Below are 21,576 nucleotides of genomic sequence, written 5' to 3'. Positions count from 1 at the left end.
ACAAGATATATTTATGATCTTTGGTATAGTTTTCACTGTTATGATTGTTGTTGAGCTTGGTTATGGATTTTAATGGTTTTTGGGAGCTTGAAACCCTAGGGGTATGCTGCATGAAATTCCTAAGTTAAGGGGAAGATGAAATTGATGTTAGAATAATGTTCAAAGGCTTGAAAGGATCAAGAATCAAGTGGTTTTATGTTAAAATTGGTTGAATTTCATGATTGTGTCACTTGAGGAAACATTTTGGTCAAGTTGAGTACATTTTGGCCAAGCTGAGTTCTATGCCTTAGGGTTGGATTTTGATTATTTTGATACTTTCAATGAGTTTAGAATGAAAAATTGTGTCGGGTGAAAGTGAAAAAACAAGTTTGGAAGCATTAAGATTGAAAATGAAAATTTTAGACATTAAAGGCATATTATTCGGCCAAGGCAAGAAATGGGACAAGGAGTTGGATTTTGATAAATCCAAACTCATATTTGGATTCCCTATGAAAAATTAGTGGGAAATGGCCAAGAGAATGAATTTAGGAATCTAGATTAAGAAAGTGAAATTTAAGGTTAAAGAGAAACAAGTTTAAGAGTTAAGATGGTTAATGGTTTTTCATGGTCTTAATAGATTGGATATTATCGTGTATTGTGAATTTAGGACCATGAAACACTGAGAAAGAGGAATGACGAGATTGTTCAAGCAATCTTGATGGTTGGAAAGTAAAGGGAGCAAGAAGAAAACTTAAAGATAAAAGGTAGTGAACTTACCTTTTTTGTGTGCTTGATATGTATACTTGTGTATTGATGTGCATTATATTGTTTGATGATGATATGAGATGCTAGTGCTAGTATGATGTTCTGTTTCATTGATATTTTTTATGGCCATGCATGTTAATATAAAACATTGAGCATGAGAAAATGTTATAAGTAAGCATGAGCTAGATCAAGTAAACATGTCATACACTTGCATCTATCTTGCATGTATTGATAGTAATGTTTGCTACTGAGATTCTTCCAAATCTCACTCTCCCTTAACAAACCCTAATAGATGATAATGATCAAACAAATGATGCATGAAGTGGAAGCAAGGAAAGAGGAAGAGAATTGAAGAAACTTATTGTATTACATTATATAATTTGCATCAATGTATTTTATAGATGTGCCATTGATGATATGTAATGTTAAATGATATTGATGACATGTATAATTGGCTATGATGCTGTATGTGAATGGCTAATGCATAAATGGAATGGTATTATATATGGAAAGAATTAATCATAAATTGTTAATGCAAATAAGGGGTATAAGTTATCTCTAAATGAACCACTAATGATATGAGGGGACGTACAGACTAGCTAGAATCAAGTAACGGACGGATGGTTGATTTAGGTAGGACCTTAAAAGAACCTGTCTCTTACAACCCTAGCCATGAAGACACCACAAGATTGATCAATCCCTTGATACTATCGAGTATTCTCACGAGAATATAAGGATGCAAGCAAAGCACACATTGAGAGAGATAAACTCAATTCTCATTCATCTAAATCTTAATTCAATTACAAAAAATGTAGCCTATATATAGGCAACAATAGAACACTCTAGAATTAGCATCCTAAGACATAAATGCTAAGGGTGATGCCTCATTAATGATTATTTGACTATGGAAGGCACCATTTATTACATAGAAATAAAAGGAAATAGCTTAAACTTCAAGAACAAGTCTGCTATTTGAAAATAAGAAACTGTAAAATAGGAAACTAATTAAAGCAAACAAAATCCTAATTAATGTCAATAATATCACACTTGATGCTTCTTGAATCTTCTTGGACCTTCCAAATGGATCTTCATAATTACTATTCACGTCCATAAGCATGCATGGGCCTTTTAGGCATCCATTTGGGCTTGAATATAGTTGAATCACGTTCTGAAACTTCCATAGTCCATAACACAATGCATTTGAGCCCCAATTTAAAAGATTATAGCTCTAATGGATTCCTCCAGGCACATATAATTGTGTTGGGCCTTTAATAACACAAGAATTGGCTTCAAATGCTCCTTTTGGGCTCTTAGAACATGCTCTTATCTTTCTCAAAGTCCAAATATTCATACTCTGATGACTTATATACCATGGTGGTTTTCGGGGCGGCCTTCCATATGTCATGTTAAGCTCCATATGTATCCATGTCATCATCCAAGGAATGATCCATGTTCTCCTCCACGTAAGTATTCTTGAGCTATAAATCCCTTGAACACTCTAGAGGGCTTGTTGGGCTTCTAACAGAAGGCGTGCTATTTGGGCTTCATGACCTCCATATTCAATGCCTCCTGGTATGCTATCAACTAAATAATAATAGAGTAGAAGTGAGACATATGATTAATTCTACTTGTGAAATTTGACATTGTTAAAGTACACATTCTGAGCTTTTAAAAAGTGATAGATCACTCAAAATAGATGTGTGCGCTAATAATTATGTTTGATCAAAGTTAGGGTAGAGAAACTGGAAAATACAGTTTTTACCAAATAAATAGTAAACTTTCATGAATAAACTGTACGAATTGACAAGGGTTGAGTCTAGTTTTATATTTTTCTCCTATAGAGAATTTAAAGAGCTTCAAATAGAATTTTGAACCACCTCAATATGATTTTTCTATAATTAGTTATGATTTTTTAAAGTTGGACAAAAAATCTGAAAATTTTCCAGTGAACAGTAACTGAGAAGCAAATGTTAAATATTCAATACACGGGCTTGTTTCGTGACCTGCTTAAACCTTAATGCTTCCAAATGCGTACTTAAGAAGGTTTAAGGAAGGATGTTTCATGAATAATTAACAATATGAGAATTTTATTTCTCTTATGTGAGCCTTGCTTGTATCCTCACATTTTGGTGAGAATACTCGATAATATCAAGGGATTAATCAACCTTGTGGTGTTTTCATGACTATAGTTGTAAGAGACATGTTCTCTTAAAGTCCTATGTTGATCATCCGTTTCGTTTTTTGTGTTGAGGGTTACAAGAAGCAAGTTATCGTGGGGTCCCATTCTATCTTTTCATTACTTGATTCTAGCATATGTCCCCTTAATACCATTTCTTCTTTCTAATTTTCCCTCTTTCTCATCTATTAAACATTAAGAGTAATTTGATCTTTTTACCCCTTAAACTTATTGCTATCTGAGGACCTCAAAACCTAACATATTTCAGGTCTCATTTTATAATTAACTTGTCCCCAAATTTTCCCATTTTCTACCTAGTTAGTGAGGCTAAATCCTTTCCTTTAAAGGTCACAACTAGCTTTGTAGATCCTAGAAAAGAAAAACAAATGTTGCACCATAGATGAAACGATTAATTTTTTCTAGACATGATAGATATTTGACAAACTAATAAAATTGGTGCTTCAGATGGTAAAAGAATTGTGCTCCTTCAACGAGATTGGATTTCACGCTATAAAAGAATTGAAAGGTTCGTATTCAATTTAACTTAATTCTTGTTATTTTTAGTAAAAATAATGTAGATTATAAAAATTAATTATAAGTAAAAATTCAATTCAAATAAAAAGTTTAAATCAGGATCCCCACAGTCCAGATTGGAGAATTCAGATCTCATCTTTATACCCATCCAGTGTTGCGAAAATCTCAACGGTTCAGATTCATTAAAGAAATTTTGTTCCCCAGTGGTTAGGGCTCAAATAGTTATTACCATTTGTGAAGTAAATACGACAATGATAATTTCTCAGAACCGGAACAAAATAATATGTGGATAATAATACCAATCACGTGGGGAAACCATTCGAAGACGGCTCGGGGAACACGGTTGCCGAGCTCGTGCGGGCGGAGGATCGTAAAGAAGAGAATTGCAGGATAATCGCTGTGATATCACATCGTTATCAGCAGCTTGTATTGACTGAATTTGAAAAAGCCGGAGCTATGGCGATGCGGGACCTTGTTACTGGTTCAACCTCTTGCCCTGATCCATCTTCTTCTTCCTCTGCTTCTAATCCCCTTGGAGGTTTGGCCACCGCTCTTTTAGGCACTTCCTCTAAGACACAGGTGGGGTTGGGTTATTCTTCATTCACGTAATAAAGTAATTGTTTTTCCCTTTCAATTTACCAACTTTTCTGTTAGAGGAAGTGATGGCATGTTCATATTTGAATATGGAGTCAACTGTTTTGATAGCAGTTGTTTTTAGTGACCTTATTTATATCGTATCTGGACTTCTTATTGAAACAGGAGAGGCTCAAGGAGATTCCTGCAACTACTCCTACGAACTCTGGCCTTCAATTTTACTCAGAGGCTCGTCAAAATTTGAATGAGCTTCCGGGATTGGAATCTGATAAACCGTTTGCGGATGGTAGCTCTCAGGTTTGGTCTTCTTTCCATTTTAATTCTCAATTTTTCTGTGTCTTCCTCTGGCTCTTGATGACCTTAAGTTTGTGAGCTGCTTATGACAGGGCTCACAGTTTTTCCATAGTTTCCGGTCAGCTGATCGGGCAGGCTTCGAGGATACGTGGAATGAGATACAGCATCTTCATGGGCCTCCGGCTCAAGGTAGAGTCGGTCAGTTCCCAATTTCTGAACAGGACATCTTCAACGATAAAGTAGATTATGTTCCGCGACTATTGGATGGTAATTCCAGTTCTTTAATCTCTTCCTTGGAAGCGTGGCGCAGGGCAAAGTCCTAAAATATTCTCATGAAATATGAAGTATCGCCCAGTGTCTAGAGGACATGGGTCCATTCTTTACAGATCGCTTCAGTTGAGCTCTACTTTTATCACTAAAGCCATCCATGTTTAGTATTCATTATTCTAGTAATCAAAATTCCTCAACTTTAGTGCTTCAATGGTGGATATAATGGCAACATGCCACCATCTACCATGCGAATGTACCTGGAAAAAAGAAGAAGAAGAAGAGAATATTGGTACTTTTATGAAGTAGCATGTTTTGATTGGCCACAATCAATATGAGATAAAACTAATGGATTAGTTCTTTAAGGGTGTGTTCTCTTGTTTTATCTTTTTTTAGTTTGTTTGGGAAGAATTTCTAATGGAATGTGTAATGTTGGAGTTGTCAAATTGGAGCTTTACTTAAATTAGAGCCTCCAAACACCCCCCCGGGGGGCCAATCTCGGCCGACGGTGATGTAACCTTTTGCTGTTGAGTCTTTGAGATGCCTATCCTAAATACTGAAATTCCTCTTGTCTCAATCAATGTCAGGGACACCACAGAGGGTTTTATCCAGCTTTTTGCACTCCTTTCTTGACAGTGGCCGTGGTGGAATCCCTTTTCATCCTTCTCCTCTTCCATTATTGGGTTTGTCTGAAGGTGATAAACAATGCATACGTGACCGTAGCAGTATAATGGCCAGGCATCTTTTTGCAGATAAAAGTGAAGAATTCATTAATGCCCAAGTAAGGAAGTTCAAAATCATGCATGCCTTCATCTTCTTCTCCTTGACTTCTCTTTTACTAACCTGATTATAGTATGCATCCCTATGTAGTTCTCCTTCAAGTATTGAACTGTTTTCATGAGTTAAAAGGGAGGTAGTTAAAGGTTGGAGTTCAGTGTTTTCAGAGTGAGCTTCCTTGAGCACTAAGGCAAGGTGCTCAAAAAGCTTATTGAAACAAACTGCTGCAGCCTTTATCGGGCTTTTTCTTGGGATCTTTTCTGTTCTAGTTGAATCACGCATTGGGGAATCACATCATGTTTATCATTTTATTTGTCAGTAGTCAAGTTGCAGTTTTTTGTTATGTTATTTTTTTGTTACTTACCCATTCCTTACTTGGCAAGTGCTTTCTATATAATCTACAACCTGAAGGAACCTTTTTGGTAAGGGCAACTTTTGCCTTTGGCTACCTTGTTCAAGCATCAATTGTGGTTGAGCTAATGTTTAGTAAGAATGGGAGTGAACATTCATCAGAATTAAGTAATGAAGTAGTAGATCATTATTGGAATTGCTTCTCTTTGATGGAAACCAACTGCTTATGCATATTTAATTTGTAGAGTGGCCACTTCCTCTGGGGCTATTTATTTGGCATCTTTTGTAAGATTTGGCTGTATCTAGTGAATCTGGACCAGTTTGATGTAGCTTAGAGATATTGCAAAGAAGGAGGAAATATCACGCTACCTTTACCCTGCTGTCCTCCTCTCCTTCAAAGAAAAAAGTAATTATTTGTTTGGTGAATTTTTCCATATATTGAGCTGACCTGACCTCTGGTATTACCAAGTTGAGTAACAATTTGTATCACTTTATGGTTTGTATCCTTGATGAAATTTTTGCTTAGAATAAGGGAAACTCTTCCTTTGGAGTATGCGAACTTTCCATATGTAAAGCATGTCATGTTGTCCAAGGCACTTATCTCCACGGGCACTCGTTTATTATTTTTCTACATTTGTTACGCTGTTGTACTGAAATAAAATGTGATCATCATCCTTTCTCTTAAATTTAATTGCTCGAATTTTGTTTACTCATCAAGACTATTTACTTTTCAGTTAAATGCACTCCTATGCTCGTTGGATATTGAAACTAACACTCATGATAAGGGACATGGGCCTGGAAGATTTCGGGAACTTGAGGACTATTGGAATGAGTCCCAAGGTAACTTGCAACCTGCTGCTCATGTGGCAGATGGATGGATTAATGAATTTCATCAACAGAGGGAAATTCATGCTAATCCTGATGCTTGGGCTCGTTCTTTCGAGCAACAACATGGCGTGAATGGCTGGGTCTCCGAATTTGAGCAAGTGAGAAACTCTTACGATTCTGTTCTTATGTGCTTTATTTAACGATACTAGTGTGCTGAACTTTCTGATACCATTCTATATTTGCATTGCTACACTGTTTAAATTGTGAATTTAAACTAGTTTGAGATATAAGAAGCCATTGGTGGACCTTTACCTAACAGTTCAAACTTCTTGGTTAATGATTCCCAAATATGGTGCATTTTGTTTGATTAATTGTTCAGGAATTCAAATTTAGAATGAGTGTTTTTATCAGGTTTTGGTTTTGATTTCTGTAATTGAGAAATTGAGAATCATTGATCTGAAGATTGCATCAATACCTACGTAAACCTTCTGCCATCATGCATATGCGATAATTGAGAATGTTCAGGTCTTCATCAGATCTTTTTGGCTCTCAATGATTTTTTTTGTTCTTCTAGCATAGCCATGTCATCACCCCAAATCTTGATAACCACTTCAACACAGATTTCAATTCTTCAAGAAGTCTATGTGCAAGGATTCTGTTTTCAGATTCTTTGCGGTGTTTGGCTCTAGGATTATATTTTGGATATGGAGAAGCAATGGGCAGTGTTGTGCTTGTTCAACTGACTTTTCTATTTTCCTTTTGTTTTCCTGGAGGTTATTTATCCTTCTTATTTGTACTCATCTAGTGATGCTTCTGCTTTCTAAAATGTTTACCAGCTAAGATGATATGCTGCCGCCCTGAGCCTCTAGCCTAATCACACACACACACACACACACACTAACACACTATGATGATTCCACTTATTGGGGGAAATCAAGTCTACTTTTCGGTACTTGAACCTAAACCAAAGAGAAGTGTTCAAAACCATAGAGATCAATAAATACTCAATCTAATTCAAAGTAGGGTATACAACACAGTTTTGCTCATCAAATTTTTGCAAATGATTCTACAGCTAGTGTTATTTTTCTTATTGTCTGCACTCGTTTTGAATGTTGCATATTGGAAACATAATTCATTTTGGCTCTAATGAATTCATCTGGACTTTGATAACGTATGATGCATGTTAACTAGAAGCTGTCCCTTGCAATGCAGAGTAACAAATTACTATTTGCACAGAAATTTAACAATAACCATCTTTTTTAATTTTATGCATGTATTGTATATATTTATCTGTTTAATATTTTTCTTGTCTTGGCGTTTATCTAATTATTGGAACATCCTAAAAGGGTAGATTTTGAATGCATGAAGTATACTAATAAATATTCCTGATATGGGGCATCTTCAATAATATACAATGTGCTTTTAAGTATGGGAGAATTACAACAAGTCCCAAGGAAGGGAAATAATTATTAAAAAGTCCCAATAACAACCTAAGCAGTTTGTAATGACAAGTTTTAGAGTAGAGCATGACAACCTCTGTGACTTATCTTGTAATTATTTTCTTTCCTTGGGACCTTATTGTAATTTTCCCTTCAAGTATTGTTACATTGTACATACTCTCTTCTGCTTCTCCCTTTTTTCCTGCTATTGTTGATATTAATTTCCAAAGCTTTATATGTGATTATGTTCAGTTAATTTTTCTAATTAATTTTCTTACTATTTGTTCTGCAGTCTCAATTGTCGTCTGCAGGTCAGATGGGAGGTGCAAATTTTCCAAACTTAGCGGCAATGGAACAGACTCGTTTACTTGCAAGTACACTGGCACAAAATAATGACCCTAAATTTCAGGTTTACTTGCTTCTCATGACTTGAATATTTTAGTGTTTCATGGGCATGTAAATCATGTTAATATAAACATTCAGACATCCATTGGCCCTAAATTTATGTCAAATTGGGGAGGTTTATCTTAAAATAAATGCTGTAGGCAGCATTGTCTTCTTTGTTATCGCTGTTGAAGGTACTTTCTATTTTGATCATCATTGGCCGTGTCACCCTGCCATTGATCATTGCCAAGCTCCTGCAATTTAATTAGTCTAAACAGCATTTGATATCTTGTGTCTAAGACTGGGAAAGTAGTGATCAACTCGTGACAAAAGAATTATTCATTAGAAAGTGTAATATAGGAATAAGAAACATAATAAAGCACAATTATTTGATATACTTACCATTTGTAGCTAAGTAATTATTTTGAGTAATTCACTCTCATATATTATTTCATATGATAGGCTACAATATATAGAGTCCGGATGGGTGAGGGAATCCGGTTACAATCAATCAAAATTGAATTACAATTAATTAGAGATATAGTAGCACATAATTAGGGATTGATCTTGTAGTTAAAATCATGGGTAGAGATCTGAGAATATCATGGGCTTTCTAACACTCCCCCTCAAGCTGGAGAGTAGATGTCAACCATTCCCAGCTTGCTTCGAAGCCCTTCAAACTTGACTCTGGCCAAAGGTTTGGTCATGATGTCAGCAATCTGATTAGATGAGCGCACATAGTTCAAGTTGATGATACCCCCTTCTACTTTCTCTTTGATAAAGTGCCGATCAATGTCGACATGTTTTGTTCGGTCATGATACACCGGATTCTTTGTCATTTCAATACTGGCTTGGTTGTCACACCAAAGTTTCATTGGACCTTCATAGGGAATTCTTAGTTCATTCAGGAGTCTGATCACCCACATTCCTTCACATACCCCCAGTGCTACAGCTCTCAGCTCAGCTTCAGCACTGCTCCTTGAGACCACGGTCTGTTTCTTGCTCCGCCAAGTGACAAGGTTTCCCTAAACATAAGTGCAATAACCTGTGACAGATCTCCTGTTATCCACAGCTCTCCCATGATCTGCATCAGTGTAGACCTCTATGTGTCTTGTATTTCCCCTTTTAAAGAATATTCCTCTTCCAGGATTGAGTTTGAGGTAGGTCAGGATTCTATACACTGCTTCCATGTGTTCTTCCTGAGGTTGGTGCATAAATTGGCTTACCACGCCGATTGCATAGCTGATGTCAGGTCGTGTATGGGTCAAGTAGATCAGTTTTCCCACAAGTCTTCTGTACCTTTCTGCGTCAACTGGTATTCCTTCTGGTTTAACCTCTAGATTGCATGACTCTTCCATAGGTGTTTCACTCGGTTTACCCCCAAGTATCCCTGTTTCGTGGAGTAAATCAAGTGTGTATTTCCGTTGGGACACACTTATACCCTTTTTAGATCTAGCAACCTCCATTCCAAGAAAGTACCTCATTTGTCCTAGGTCCTTCACTTGGAATTCCCTTGCCAAGGCTCTCTTGAGTTGAGCGATAGAAGCTTCATCATCACCAGTTATGACTATATCATCCACATACACAATTAAGATCGTTACCTTTCCAGCACTGTGTTTGACGAAAAGGGTATGGTCCGCTTGACCTTGGTTGTAACCAAATCTTTTAATTGCTTTGGCAAACCTATCGAACCATGCTCGTGGAGACTGTTTCAGGCCATATAATGACTTCTTCAGTTTGCAAACCGAATTGGGTGGAGCTATTACTCCATTTGGGACTTCCATGTATACTTCCTCCTCTAAGTCTCCATTTAGGAAAGCATTCTTTACATCCAGTTGATGCAGGGACTAGTCAAGGTTGGCGGCTAGGGATAGGAGTACCTGGATGGTATTGAACTTTGCCACTGGTGCAAACGTTTCTTGATAATCAATCCCATAAGTTTGTGTGTACCCTTTTGCAACTAATCTCCCTTTGTACTTGTTGATGCTTTTGTCAGGATTGAACTTAGGGGTGAAGATCCATCTGCAACCCACTGCTTTCTTCCCCTTAGGGAGTGTGGTAATATCCCATGTGTTATTCTCCTCCAAGGCTTTCAACTCTTTGTATGCTGCATATTTCCAATTAGGATCTTTCATGGCCTGTTGAAATGTCTCTGGAACTTTTACCTGTGAGCTATTCACCACAAAGGTTTGCATTCTAGTAGACAAATTGCCGTAAGAGACAAATCTTTGAATAGGATGCTGAGTACATGACCTTACCCCCTTTCTAAGTGCAATAGGCCATCCTAGCTCTTCAGGATCCAACTCCGGATTGGAATCATGTTGCTGCCTTGGAATGGAAGGAACTCTACTACTCCTGTCTTGTTCTCCTGGTTGAGACCCTGAGTGCTCTGTCACCCCTGCATCAATCTCAGCATTCGTTTCCATTGTGTGAGGATTGTTTGTGGGGCTTTTGGGCTGTTCTGGTCGAGGTGTAGGTTTTGGGTTTTCTGGTTCAGGTGTTTCTTCTTGTGGTATGGAGGGTTCAGGAGGGTTAAGATGTGAGTTGGTTTTAGGTTCAGGTGTAATTAGCCATTCTATTCTATCACTCTCCCCCTGAATGGGTAATTTGGGATAGTATGCATCATCCTCATAAAAGACGGTGTCTTTGGAGATTATGAGTTTTCTAGTAGAGGGACAATAACACCTATAACCTTTTTGGGTGGAGAAATACTCGAGGAAAATGCATTTTTCTGCTCTAGCACCCAGTTTGCCCCCATCATGTTTATGGACAAAGACAACACACTCAAAGACCTTTTGAGGGATGGTATTGATGATAGGTGAGGTTGGGTAGGTCTCAAGAAGTTTTTGGATAGGGGTACTGAAATTGAGAATTTTGGAGGCCATTCGATTGATAAGGTAGGCTGCGGTTAGCATAGCGTCTCCCCAAAACAGGCTGGGAACATTTCTTTCCATCATAATGGCTCGGGTTACTTCTAAAAGATGCCTATTCTTTCGCTCGGCAATTCCATTTTGTTGAGGAGTATAAACACATGAGGTTTGGTGGTGGATTCCCTGTTGTTCAAGAAATTCCCTAAAGGCTCCACTCATATACTCTTTAGCATTGTCACTTCGCAGAACTTTGATGGGAGTTTGAAATTGGGTTCTCACAAAGGAGTGAAAGTTTTTGAAGATTTGTAGGGCTTCGGATTTCTCTTTCATAAGGTACACCCATGTAACCCGGGTATGATCATCAATGAATGTAATAAACCATGCTGTGCTTGTTCGGGTTTTAGTTTTGGCTGGTTCCCAAATGTCGGTATAGATCATCGTAAACGGTGTAGTGGGTTTGTAAATATGTTTGGGATAAGACGCACGAGTTTGTTTGGCAATTTGACAAGTTTCACATTAGAAAGGTGAAGAATTTTTATTGAATAAAGTTGGAAACACATGCTTCATATAATCAAAGCTGGGGTGGCCTAATCTTTGATGCCACAACATTACATTTTTATTCTGAGAATTGGAGCTAACCATAGCTTTCCTTGCTTCTTTAGTCTTCATATCCTTTCCTTCAAAGTAGTAGAGTCCATCCCATTCTTTAGCAGTCAAAATCTTCCTCCCCAAGGTCGAATCCTGAAAAACACATTTAACATCATCAAAAATCATCCGACATACTTGTCCTTTAGTCAATTTGCTCACAGATATAAGATTGCAAGTGAGAGCAGGAACAAACAAAACATTATGAATTTCCAGATCATCAGAAAGAGCCACAGTGCCAACACCCTCAACTCTAGTATATAGGCCAGTTGCTACTTTTACTCTAAGGTTTTCATGGGAGTATTTGAGAGTTTTGAAGAGGGACTTGTTACCAGTCATGTGGTCTGTCGCACCGGAGTCAACAATCCATGTCTCATCACTAGTTACCATTGCATTAAGGGCAATAATAGAATTACCTGACTAGATCAAGTTTACGTTGGGAACTGATTTTGATTTGTTTTGCTTTTCAAGCATCTTACGAAGCATTTGAAGTTCTTCTCTGGTCAAATGGTCTCCATCATCACTTCTTTCCTCGGAGGAGGTGTGGTGGCTCTTTCCATCTTGTCGTTGTTTCTGTCTCCTTGGGGTTGGTTTTCCATGCAGTTTCCAGCATTCATCTCTGGTGTGGCCCTTCTTGTTACAGTGATTGCACCACTTGTTCCCTCTTCTTTCAGAGCTCTCTGATGTTTGGGAACTTCTTGTGGCTAATGTGGAGCCATTTATTGGAGTTTGGTTACCTTGAGTGAGGTGTCTCCGGCTTTCTTCGAACTTAACCATACTGAAGACTTCAAATAGGGATGGAAGGGGTTTTAGACCCATAATTCTGCCTCTCACTTCTTCAAAAACATCATTCAGGCCCAATAGGAAGTCATAAGTTCGACCTTTTTCAACTAGTTGTCTGTAATAATTAGCATCATCAATATTCTTCCACGGATGTACTTCAAAGAGGTCCAATTGCTGCCATATCTTTATCAGGGTGCTGTAGTATTGTGTTACAATCAAGTTTCCTTGCTTTAGATCCTTGAGTTGCCTCCTCAGATCTAACAAGGCAGCAGTGTTGTCTAATGTAGAGTAAGTGCGTCTAGCAGCATCCCAGATCTCCTTGGCTGTGCTTGCAAGGAGGTATCCCTCACTAATTTCGAGAGTCATTGAGTTGCATAGCCAAGACATCACCTGATTATTTTCAGCGAACCAGGTGTCAAAATTAGGATCATTATGTGCCGGTTGTTTTGCTTCTCCATTGATATACTTCTCCTTACGCTTCCCACGTAGATACATTAATACACTTTGAGACCATTGAAGATAGTTGCTGCCATTTAGTTTGTGAGCCACCACCATAGCTTAAGGTTCAGTGGCTGTTGTCAAGTCTGACACTGAAACAGATGTTCTAGAGGGGGCCATTGGTGAAGGAGAGTTACCTTGAGTATTTGAGGAGGTGCTGGACATAAGGGCCATTGGAATGGTACCTTTGGTGATTGGGGTATTGCGAACAGACCCAAAAAGAGGTGGAAAATCTGATGGGTTCATCTTCTGGGCCGAAGAAGATCCTACGATGGTGCTGGCGACGGCGCGTGAGCTTCACGCGCGGAGACTGTGACGGCGCGTGGGCTTCACGCGGCTCCGTTTGACGCCGGCTTCTGGGGATGCGCTGATCGGCGGTTTCCGGTGAGAATTGGAGGGGCGGTGTCGGTCACGTCCTGCTTCTGGCTTCAGATCTGAGGACACCTCACTCTCTCTCTCCTCGCTCTCTCTCTCTCTCCGTTTTCCGGCGGCGTTTTAGGACGGGATTTTGGGTTCAGACCGAACCCACTGCTCTGATACCATGAGTAATTATTTTGAGTAATTCACTTATATATTATTTCATATGATAGGCTACAATATATAGAGTCTGGATGGGAGAGGGAATCCGATTACAATCAATCAAAATTGAATTACAATTAATTAGAGATATAGTAGCACATAATCAGGGATTGATCTTGTAGCTAAAATCATGGGTAGAGATCTGAGAATATCATGGGCTTTCTAACAGTAGCTCATGATAGAAAAGTCTCTGTAACTCATGATATAGAGATCTCTGTTTCCTCACGCTTATGCATGTTCTTCTTCCTCAATTTTCTTCTTCTTTTTTTTTTTTTTTGAAAACACTGCGGCACCTGGCTGTGTCCCATGACTTGTTAGAAACTTTTTGAGTTTGGCTGGATATTGATCCTGCTTGGTTGAATACAAGAAGCCCCCTGAATTGGTTTTTAGGTTATTGGTTGGGGTGAATTTATTAACTTTGGTGACTAGAACAGATTTTATGGAAGGTGCTTGTTCTTTGTTCGGTTGAAACAGGAATTGAGATGCATAAAAGTTGTACAGTATAGCTTTCTTAAAGAAACAGAGTGGGAAGAAAACACAGTATCTCTTGAATCTCCTTGCTTATACACTCAAAATATTCTTTTAAAAACCTTGTGCTGAAAGCATCACATAGATTATTTGTTTCATGTGCTTTTTATTTTTACTGTGTTTTATCCTTTTTCCTCTATCAAAAGGATATCCTATGGCCTTCTGAACTAGTATTGTATATTGCCTCCCGGTTTATGATGTTTCTTCTGTGATATTACCTCCCGGTTTATGATATTTCTTCTGTGATCCTGGTAGAAACGTGACTAGCATGCTTTTATGGCATGCAGAATTCAAAGTTTCTTCAGTTTGTGTCAAAGATGAGCCGCGGTGAACTAATTATCGATGAGAATCAAGTGAAAGAGACTGCATTACCTGCGTCTGGTGATTGGGCTGCGGAGTACCAACAACGTTTTGACAATCAACATACTTGGGCTGATGAATTTTTAAATAATAAGGCATGTATAAATACAACTATAGTGTAGCCATTTTGTTCGTTCTTTCTGGTAGTAGTTTAAATCTGTGGCATATATTACATTAAACATATTTTCTTAAACAATCCCCTTTTCTTTGGAACAACCACTATTCCTTTGCATAATGCGCTTAATTTTCAGAATTTTTTTTTTTTTGGGGGGTTATATTGGCCTTTACTAGAAGGAAGTCAATGAGGAAACTAAACGAAGTTATAGCATGGAGTTCTGTGGTAGACTATATTTCTAGATGGTTAATTGTTGATAGATGGGGATGGAATTTTGGCTGTCATTCTCAGTTTTGAGTAGGAGGCACAAAATGAGTTTTGGTGTTTTTATGAGTTTAGGGGTTGTCTGGCTTTCAATTTCTTTATGAAGAGATTGCTAACTCTTGTGCTCATCCTTAGTAGCAGGATGATTTTCTTTGCATTTCTATTGATGTATTAGATTAGTGTTGTGTTTTTTGTGGAGAATGCCGGATGACTTGAGTGATCTCTCATACACCAAATAACAAATGCTGTTTTTCAGACAGATTACAATAATCTTCTGCCTAGAGGCGGTTGTTCTCTTTTAGACTAGTTTTGATGTAATCCAAATGGGTCATATCCTCGGTTCTAATTTTATCACTTCCATTCTCAGGAAGGGCCTCTTTTGGATTATCGTGTTTAAGGTCTTCACTTGTTACTTAGTGTTGTGTTGGACGTTTTGAAAACCATTGTGCTTTTATTAAACTCTTGACAATCAATCATGCAAGTTCTTGGAAATTCATTTGATTACAATTATATGTTTTTGGTTATGAATTTTAAATGATAAAAAAAGTTTCAGTTCAAGCTATTTTAATTTACACTAATCCGAATATGAGGTAGTAAATTATTCCTAGTTATTGATGTAGTTTTGGCTGCTTATTGTGTTTTAGGTTTCAAATGTACCTGAACAGTGGGCAGATGAGTTTACAACAAACGAGAAGCACATATCAACTGATGATCAGTGGGTAAATGAATTCTCCAAGTTGCACGTTAATGATTGGGCAGAAGAATTTGGAGCGCAGGTTGCTAAAGGAGTGTTTGGAGAGAATTCTGCTGATGAATGGGCACAGGCATATGATGAGTAAGTTAAAATTAATTGCCAATATTTTCCCCCTTAAACGAGTGACTCAAGTATAAGTCGTTCTCTCTTCTTCCCAGAGATGCCTAAATTACGTGGCCCTGTACTCTGTTCTGAAAATGTACATAAACTTTTCCTACAAAAGTACTCTCAAGAATAATTTGATTTATTTTATCATAACTTGTCAAAAACTGCATATCTTAAAATTCTAGTTCAATGTTACTTGTTTATCATGGAGATCTCGGCCTGAAATTGATCACAATTTGTTTTGGGGATCATTTGAAGGTACATAAATGAGCAGGTTGCTGTTAGGCAACGGCCAGATAATTCAAGGGGCGTCTATGTCTTTTCAGATTTGAATCCTTATGTTGGCCACCCCAGTCCATTTAAAGAAGGACAAGATCTATTCAGGAAAGGACTTTTAAGTGAAGCAGTGCTTGCTTTGGAAGCTGAAGTCTTGAAAAACTCTGAGAATGTACAAGCATGGAGATTGCTTGGTGTTGCTCATGCTGAAAATGATGATGATCAACAGGTTCTACCCTCATTGATGATAAGCCATGAAATTTATGTTTATATTGTGAACTTTATACCCTCAACAGGTTAATCGTTTTTTAATTTTGCCATGTTACATTAATCTGTCACTGTGCTTTAGACATTAGAGAATTCACTTTAAACGGTAACTTACTGTTAAAGTCTCCTCAGGCTATTGCGGCAATGATGCGTGCACAGGAAGCTGATCCAACAAATCTCGAAGTTCTTCTTGCTCTTGGTGTTAGTCATACAAATGGTCAGTGACTGCATGTTTCCTGTTCCCGGATAAATAATGAAACATTGAGCAGAAAAGTTAACAAAGGCTCAAAGCTCGTTAATCAACCATGCTTTTAGAGTAGACCACTACGTATTTCTAGGTTTCTAAACATTGTTTCTTACAGTGGCTTAAGGTTGAAAGTACAAGGATATTAAATGTTTTTTAATTTCATTTTTTTTTTGCTTTTACCTATTCAGGACAATTCCTTATTTTGCAATTCATTAATGTTTCTGTTAATTCGTAGTTGAAAGTATAGATGAGAACAGCTTGTAGACTTTTATATTATGATTCTTAGGTCAAAAATTTTAAATTTATTCAACCACACTTGCAGAGCTGGAGCAAGCTGAAGCTTTAAAATTTCTATATGGGTGGCTATGTAACCACCCAAAGTATAGAACACTTGCACCACCAGAGCATCCAGATTCTTTGTTTTATAATGATGTGAGTGGAATCTATTTCTTTCTGATGTTGTCCATTATTATTATATCTATTTATTTAGTTTTGCAATTTGAGAAATCGTCATACAGAACACACAATAGTAAGATGTAAGCCTATTGTGACAGTATGGCAGAAATGTGCTGCCTATGTAGTTGCATCATCAGATCTAAGCTCATTGGACTAAAACTTGGCTAACTGCCATATTAGCATTTTAACAACTTCGCAAAGCATGACATTTGTTTAGTCCGAATTCCATCTTTGTAGTTAGAATTTTGCAACTAGAATTAGATTTTCTGTCGTACTTATTTCTTCTCCATTTAGTTTCACTTAAATGGCATGTTAGTTATATCTCAAGCTAAGAAACCTCGATAAACTAAAAATATTTGTAACAAAAGCCTTCCCTTATCAAGATTTTTCTTATGCATTCTTTCTATTCTTGTTATACTTTTCATGGTCCCAGGAAGATAATATGGGTAAGGGAAGAGTTTTGAAATGTAGTTGAGCTATAACTTATGTGAGTCCTCTTATTTATAGGGTAGATAGCAGGCAAGGTGTAAAGGGTTCATAACTGCAAAATAATATCTCGTAAATTTATAATGTTATCTCTCAAAACTGCAAAATAATAGATTTATTACCTACAAATCATAGCCCACTAATCAAAGAATAAATCAACCTAAATTTTAGGTGATCTATTTACTCTCTAGGGCATCCCTGGCATCCCTCAAGATTAGAGCGTAGAAGTCGTGCACCAAGCTTGTTACAAATATGAAAAGTCCATGGTCTACTTAAAGCATTAGTGAGAATATCATTTAGTTCATTGAAATTGATGTAGCTAGTGATGTTTATCCTAGACTAGATTGCATCATTTCTCTGATGAAATGACAACAACAAATTTCTCTATGTTTAGTCCTCTCATGAAAGATTAGATTGGAAGCTGTAGCGGAGCTTGATTCTACATATTAATGCCCTTTTGTTTAGATCGACAAATTGAAATTATTGAAGTAATTGTTTCATCACTCAAGTTCCCACGTTGCCAATATCATCGCACGATATTCAGCTCCATACAATATAGCTATTACGTCTTTTTCCCTTTTGTGGTTTTTTCCCCCCCAAGATGCTATGTATCCTTCAAAGAAGATTCAGTAACTCTCAGGGGACAAACCTTTTTCTAGATGCCTTAAAGTCATATTTGAGAATATATTTCATTCCATCCTAGCTATTGGGGTATGGTGACTGTAAGAATTGACTTATCTACTCTTACAACAAAGGACATATCTAATTGAGTGGTTGTAATATAGATTAATCATTCATCTATATCTATCTAGTTGCACTGACGAGAGTAATACTAGTTTGCTCAAAAAGAAAAAAGAGTAATAGTAGGAAGTGAAAAGGAGGAATATCAAACATGAGAAGTGTCATAGGTGTAACCAAACTTGTAGCACTAGGTATAGTGAAGACTTTTTTCTGATAACATTCTCCGTGGTTCTGTCACCATGGTCCCCACTGGTGTTTGATCGCTGTATTGTGAGGCAAAAATGGAGACTCCTGATGGTACCATATCATTTTATAGATTGGTCAGCTGTTGAAATCTTAGGAGAAAATTATGTAGGGAGATGCTTGGTCAACTGTGGCAGGGTGAGATGCTGGTGGGATGATGTTTTGAGCTGCAATCAATGGTCAATGACTAGTTGGGATCGCCTAGGATGGTTAGTGAGGCATGTTTGACAATAAGAAATGAGACATTGCAGTTGAAATGATACTCAATCACTAGAGAGGGAGGCCAACAAAAAATACTGAGGCTCTAATAGTTTAGAGAATATGGAACAAGGAAAGAGTTTGAAATGTAGAAAGCTTTGGCGCATGAGACTTCTTATTGATGTGAAAAACACAAGATGAAGCATCAAAAGCTCATAACTACAATATAGCATCTCATCACTATAATGTCTCTCATAAGTCCTGATTATAGAAAGATATCTCTATTAATTATACAACAGTATAGGAGAGATTTAAACTGTAGTGGCTGCATTGCTTACAAGGCCAATGCTTTTGCTCAATTCTTTTGGGGAGTTCTGGACCCTCCTCGATGTTTTGCCGCATCTTTACCAGTCCTCCGGTCCTCCAGTGTATGTTCAGCCACTATTCCAACTATCATTGATTATTCTCTATCCACTTTTCTGGTAGAGCTTCAATAGCTGTTTTGGTGATTCTCCAGCTGCTTTGGTTTATTCTTAGACTCAGTCTGTTTCCTTTGGCTGTGCGTCATTCTAGTTGCTCTTTTCTCTGGCTGAAAACAATCTATAATGAAGTGAATAAAAAATTAATCATCATGTAGCGCTTAGTTGACTTCTTTCGTTTCCAGCTTGTGTTTTGTTGGTTAGAATTGGGGAAGATTGATTTTCTTTTCTTGAGCAGGTTGCCAGATTATTCAATGAAGCTGCTGTAATTGCACCTGATGATGCTGATATTCACATAGTTCTCGGGGTCTTATACAACTTAACTAGGGATTATGACAAAGCCATTCAATCATTCCAAAGAGCATTGAAACTTAAGCCACAGGATTACTCTCTCTGGAACAAGCTTGGTGCAACTCAAGCAAACAGCGTTCAAAGTGCTGATGCTATAATGGCTTATCAACAGGTACTTTTTATAGAATTAATCCCCATATGGCTTCATTAACCTATGAATCGTTTTGAATGAGGTGATTTCAGTTTAAGGGTAAATTACACTTATTCTAAAACACTTACATATCAGTTTCTCTCTCCACTTGTGCACTGGATGATAAATACTGTGTCTGCCCTTTCTTTACCAACTCACTCTGAACATCTTTTTGGTTCGTATTTCCCTTTTTCTTCACATAATTATCACTACTAAGTCCATTAGAAAACTATTAAACAAGAGACTATGCAGTTTTCAAATTAACTTTTGGTTCTAGTAGTATAAAGGAAAAAAAGAAGTCAAATTCCTTATTTTTCTTAGTTTTCAGTTTGAGTTATTTTGGTTTTTCTAAGCAAATATATATCAGTGCTTATCCTTTACCTCTCTTTTCTTCATTGGTCAAATGTAAGGGGGTTTTGACTTTCCTGCTTCTAGGCTTATAAATAGATGTGGCCAGGTTTTGGGGATGCAGAATTAGAGCAGACAATGAGCATTCATTCCCTGCTTCTTAAGCTGTAGAAAGCAAAATACATTAGTTATCTATATAACAAAACGGGAAATGGAAGATTAACATCACCCAGAAGTCTAGAGAAATAAAATTTATGTATAGAAAGTTAAATGAAAACTTGTGGACGTGAATAATAAAATTGACAAAAACAAATTCATTTAAATCACTTCACCCAAAATTTCATTCATGAAATTCAAAATCAAAAACTACATACTATCTGATATTTTTTTTTGCCTGAACACGCTATCTGATTTTCTAATAGTAGACATTTTCTAGGGTCGTCTTTAAATTAGTGAGTGGTGACTTTTGACATATAGACAAATAAGACTGGTCTAATAGCCGTTTTGCTTTGGTTTTTTTTATTTTTAAAAAAAGTCTTTTTTCTTTTTCTTGTGTATTATTAGGTGAACATGATTTTAGTAAGCCAAATGTTTTCATTAACTTGAGTTAACTTCACTAGAATATCCCATTAACGTTAAATAACTATATCATTTAGAATTCGTTGTGGTGGAGCATAGCCGTTAATCATACCCAACTTGTTACAAAGATAGTCAATCTGAGCCCCATTCAAAGCCTTAGTGAGTAGATCACCCAATTGATCACCAGATCTCACATAGCCTGTAGAGATGAAGTTTTCTTGATCTTATCTCGAATGAAGTGGTAATCAATCTCAATGTGTTTTGTGCGTTCATAAAACACAAAGTTGGAAGCTATATGTAGAGATGCTTTATTATCACACCATAACTTTGCCGGCAATGAAGTTTTGAGACCAACTTTCTTCAACAATTGATATATCCATGTTATCTCACACATAGATTGTGTCATTGCTCTGTATTCTGCTTCAACACTAGATTGGTATACCACATTTTGCTTCTTGCTTCTCCAGGACACCAAATTTTCACCTATAAAGACACAATATCCTATAGTGGATCGTCTAGTAGCTTTTAGATCCACCATGATCCGCATCACAAAAGCATTCAATATCTATTTGACCATGATTCGTGTATAATATACCACGACCCGGGGATCCCTTCAAGTAATGTAAAACATGCTCTAAAGCTTCCAATTGATCAACAGTTGGTGATGCCGTGAAGTGGTTGAGCACACTAACTAAGCAAGTTATATCTGGACGAGTCACCATGAGATAGTTCAACTTTCCAATTAGTCTCCAGTACCTTTCAGGGTTTTCAAATGGTCTGCTCTTATCAGCATCAAGTGGATTTTCAGATGGTATGCTTCCCTCTGCATCTAGTAGTGGATTAGGAACCATAGGAAAACTACTTGGTGTAGCTCCTAGTTTTCCAG

General features: G+C 37.3%; 1 protein-coding gene across 2 annotated transcripts; it reads left to right on the top strand.

Annotated features, from left to right (window-relative positions):
• Nucleotides 1–3,768: 3,768 nt before the first annotated feature.
• LOC114750029 (peroxisome biogenesis protein 5-like) lies at nucleotides 3,769–21,295 on the top strand. 2 transcript variants are annotated; one of them, XM_028938577.1, is made up of 13 exons: nucleotides 3,769–4,033; nucleotides 4,214–4,345; nucleotides 4,435–4,609; nucleotides 5,197–5,390; nucleotides 6,472–6,723; nucleotides 8,297–8,413; nucleotides 14,579–14,746; nucleotides 15,675–15,865; nucleotides 16,148–16,394; nucleotides 16,565–16,649; nucleotides 17,002–17,111; nucleotides 19,521–19,745; nucleotides 21,158–21,295. In XM_028938577.1, exons 1-13 carry the CDS (start codon nucleotides 3,911–3,913, stop codon nucleotides 21,278–21,280), a joined length of 2,142 nt encoding a protein of 713 aa, XP_028794410.1. In that variant the 5' UTR covers nucleotides 3,769–3,910; the 3' UTR covers nucleotides 21,281–21,295. The 2 variants fall into 2 exon arrangements, with proteins under 2 accessions (XP_028794410.1, XP_028794416.1); XM_028938583.1 differs by lacking the exon at nucleotides 21,158–21,295 and adding an exon at nucleotides 21,087–21,151.
• The last annotated feature ends 281 nt before the right edge of the window (nucleotides 21,296–21,576 follow it).

Source organism: Neltuma alba, unplaced genomic scaffold (assembly GCF_004799145.2).
Source record: "Neltuma alba isolate B1F8T4 unplaced genomic scaffold, ASM479914v2 tig00001063_pilon, whole genome shotgun sequence".
NCBI lineage: Eukaryota > Viridiplantae > Streptophyta > Magnoliopsida > Fabales > Fabaceae > Neltuma > Neltuma alba.
The sequence above is the reverse complement of the archived record's forward strand: the minus strand, read 5'-3'. Positions and strand labels throughout refer to the sequence as shown.

What these genes read in the sequence shown, in the direction of transcription:
- LOC114750029 (XM_028938577.1), top strand. Translation starts at nt 3,911, where the DNA reads ATGGCGATGCGGGACCTTGTTACTGGTTCAACCTCTTGCCCTGATCCA. An exon ending in AAAATGATGATGATCAACAG is followed by an intron (nt 16,395 to 16,564) that starts GTTCTACCCTCA and finishes AAGTCTCCTCAG; the next exon opens with GCTATTGCGGCAATGATGCG. An exon ending in CTATAATGGCTTATCAACAG is followed by an intron (nt 19,746 to 21,157) that starts GTACTTTTTATA and finishes TTGCTTCTCCAG; the next exon opens with GACACCAAATTTTCACCTAT.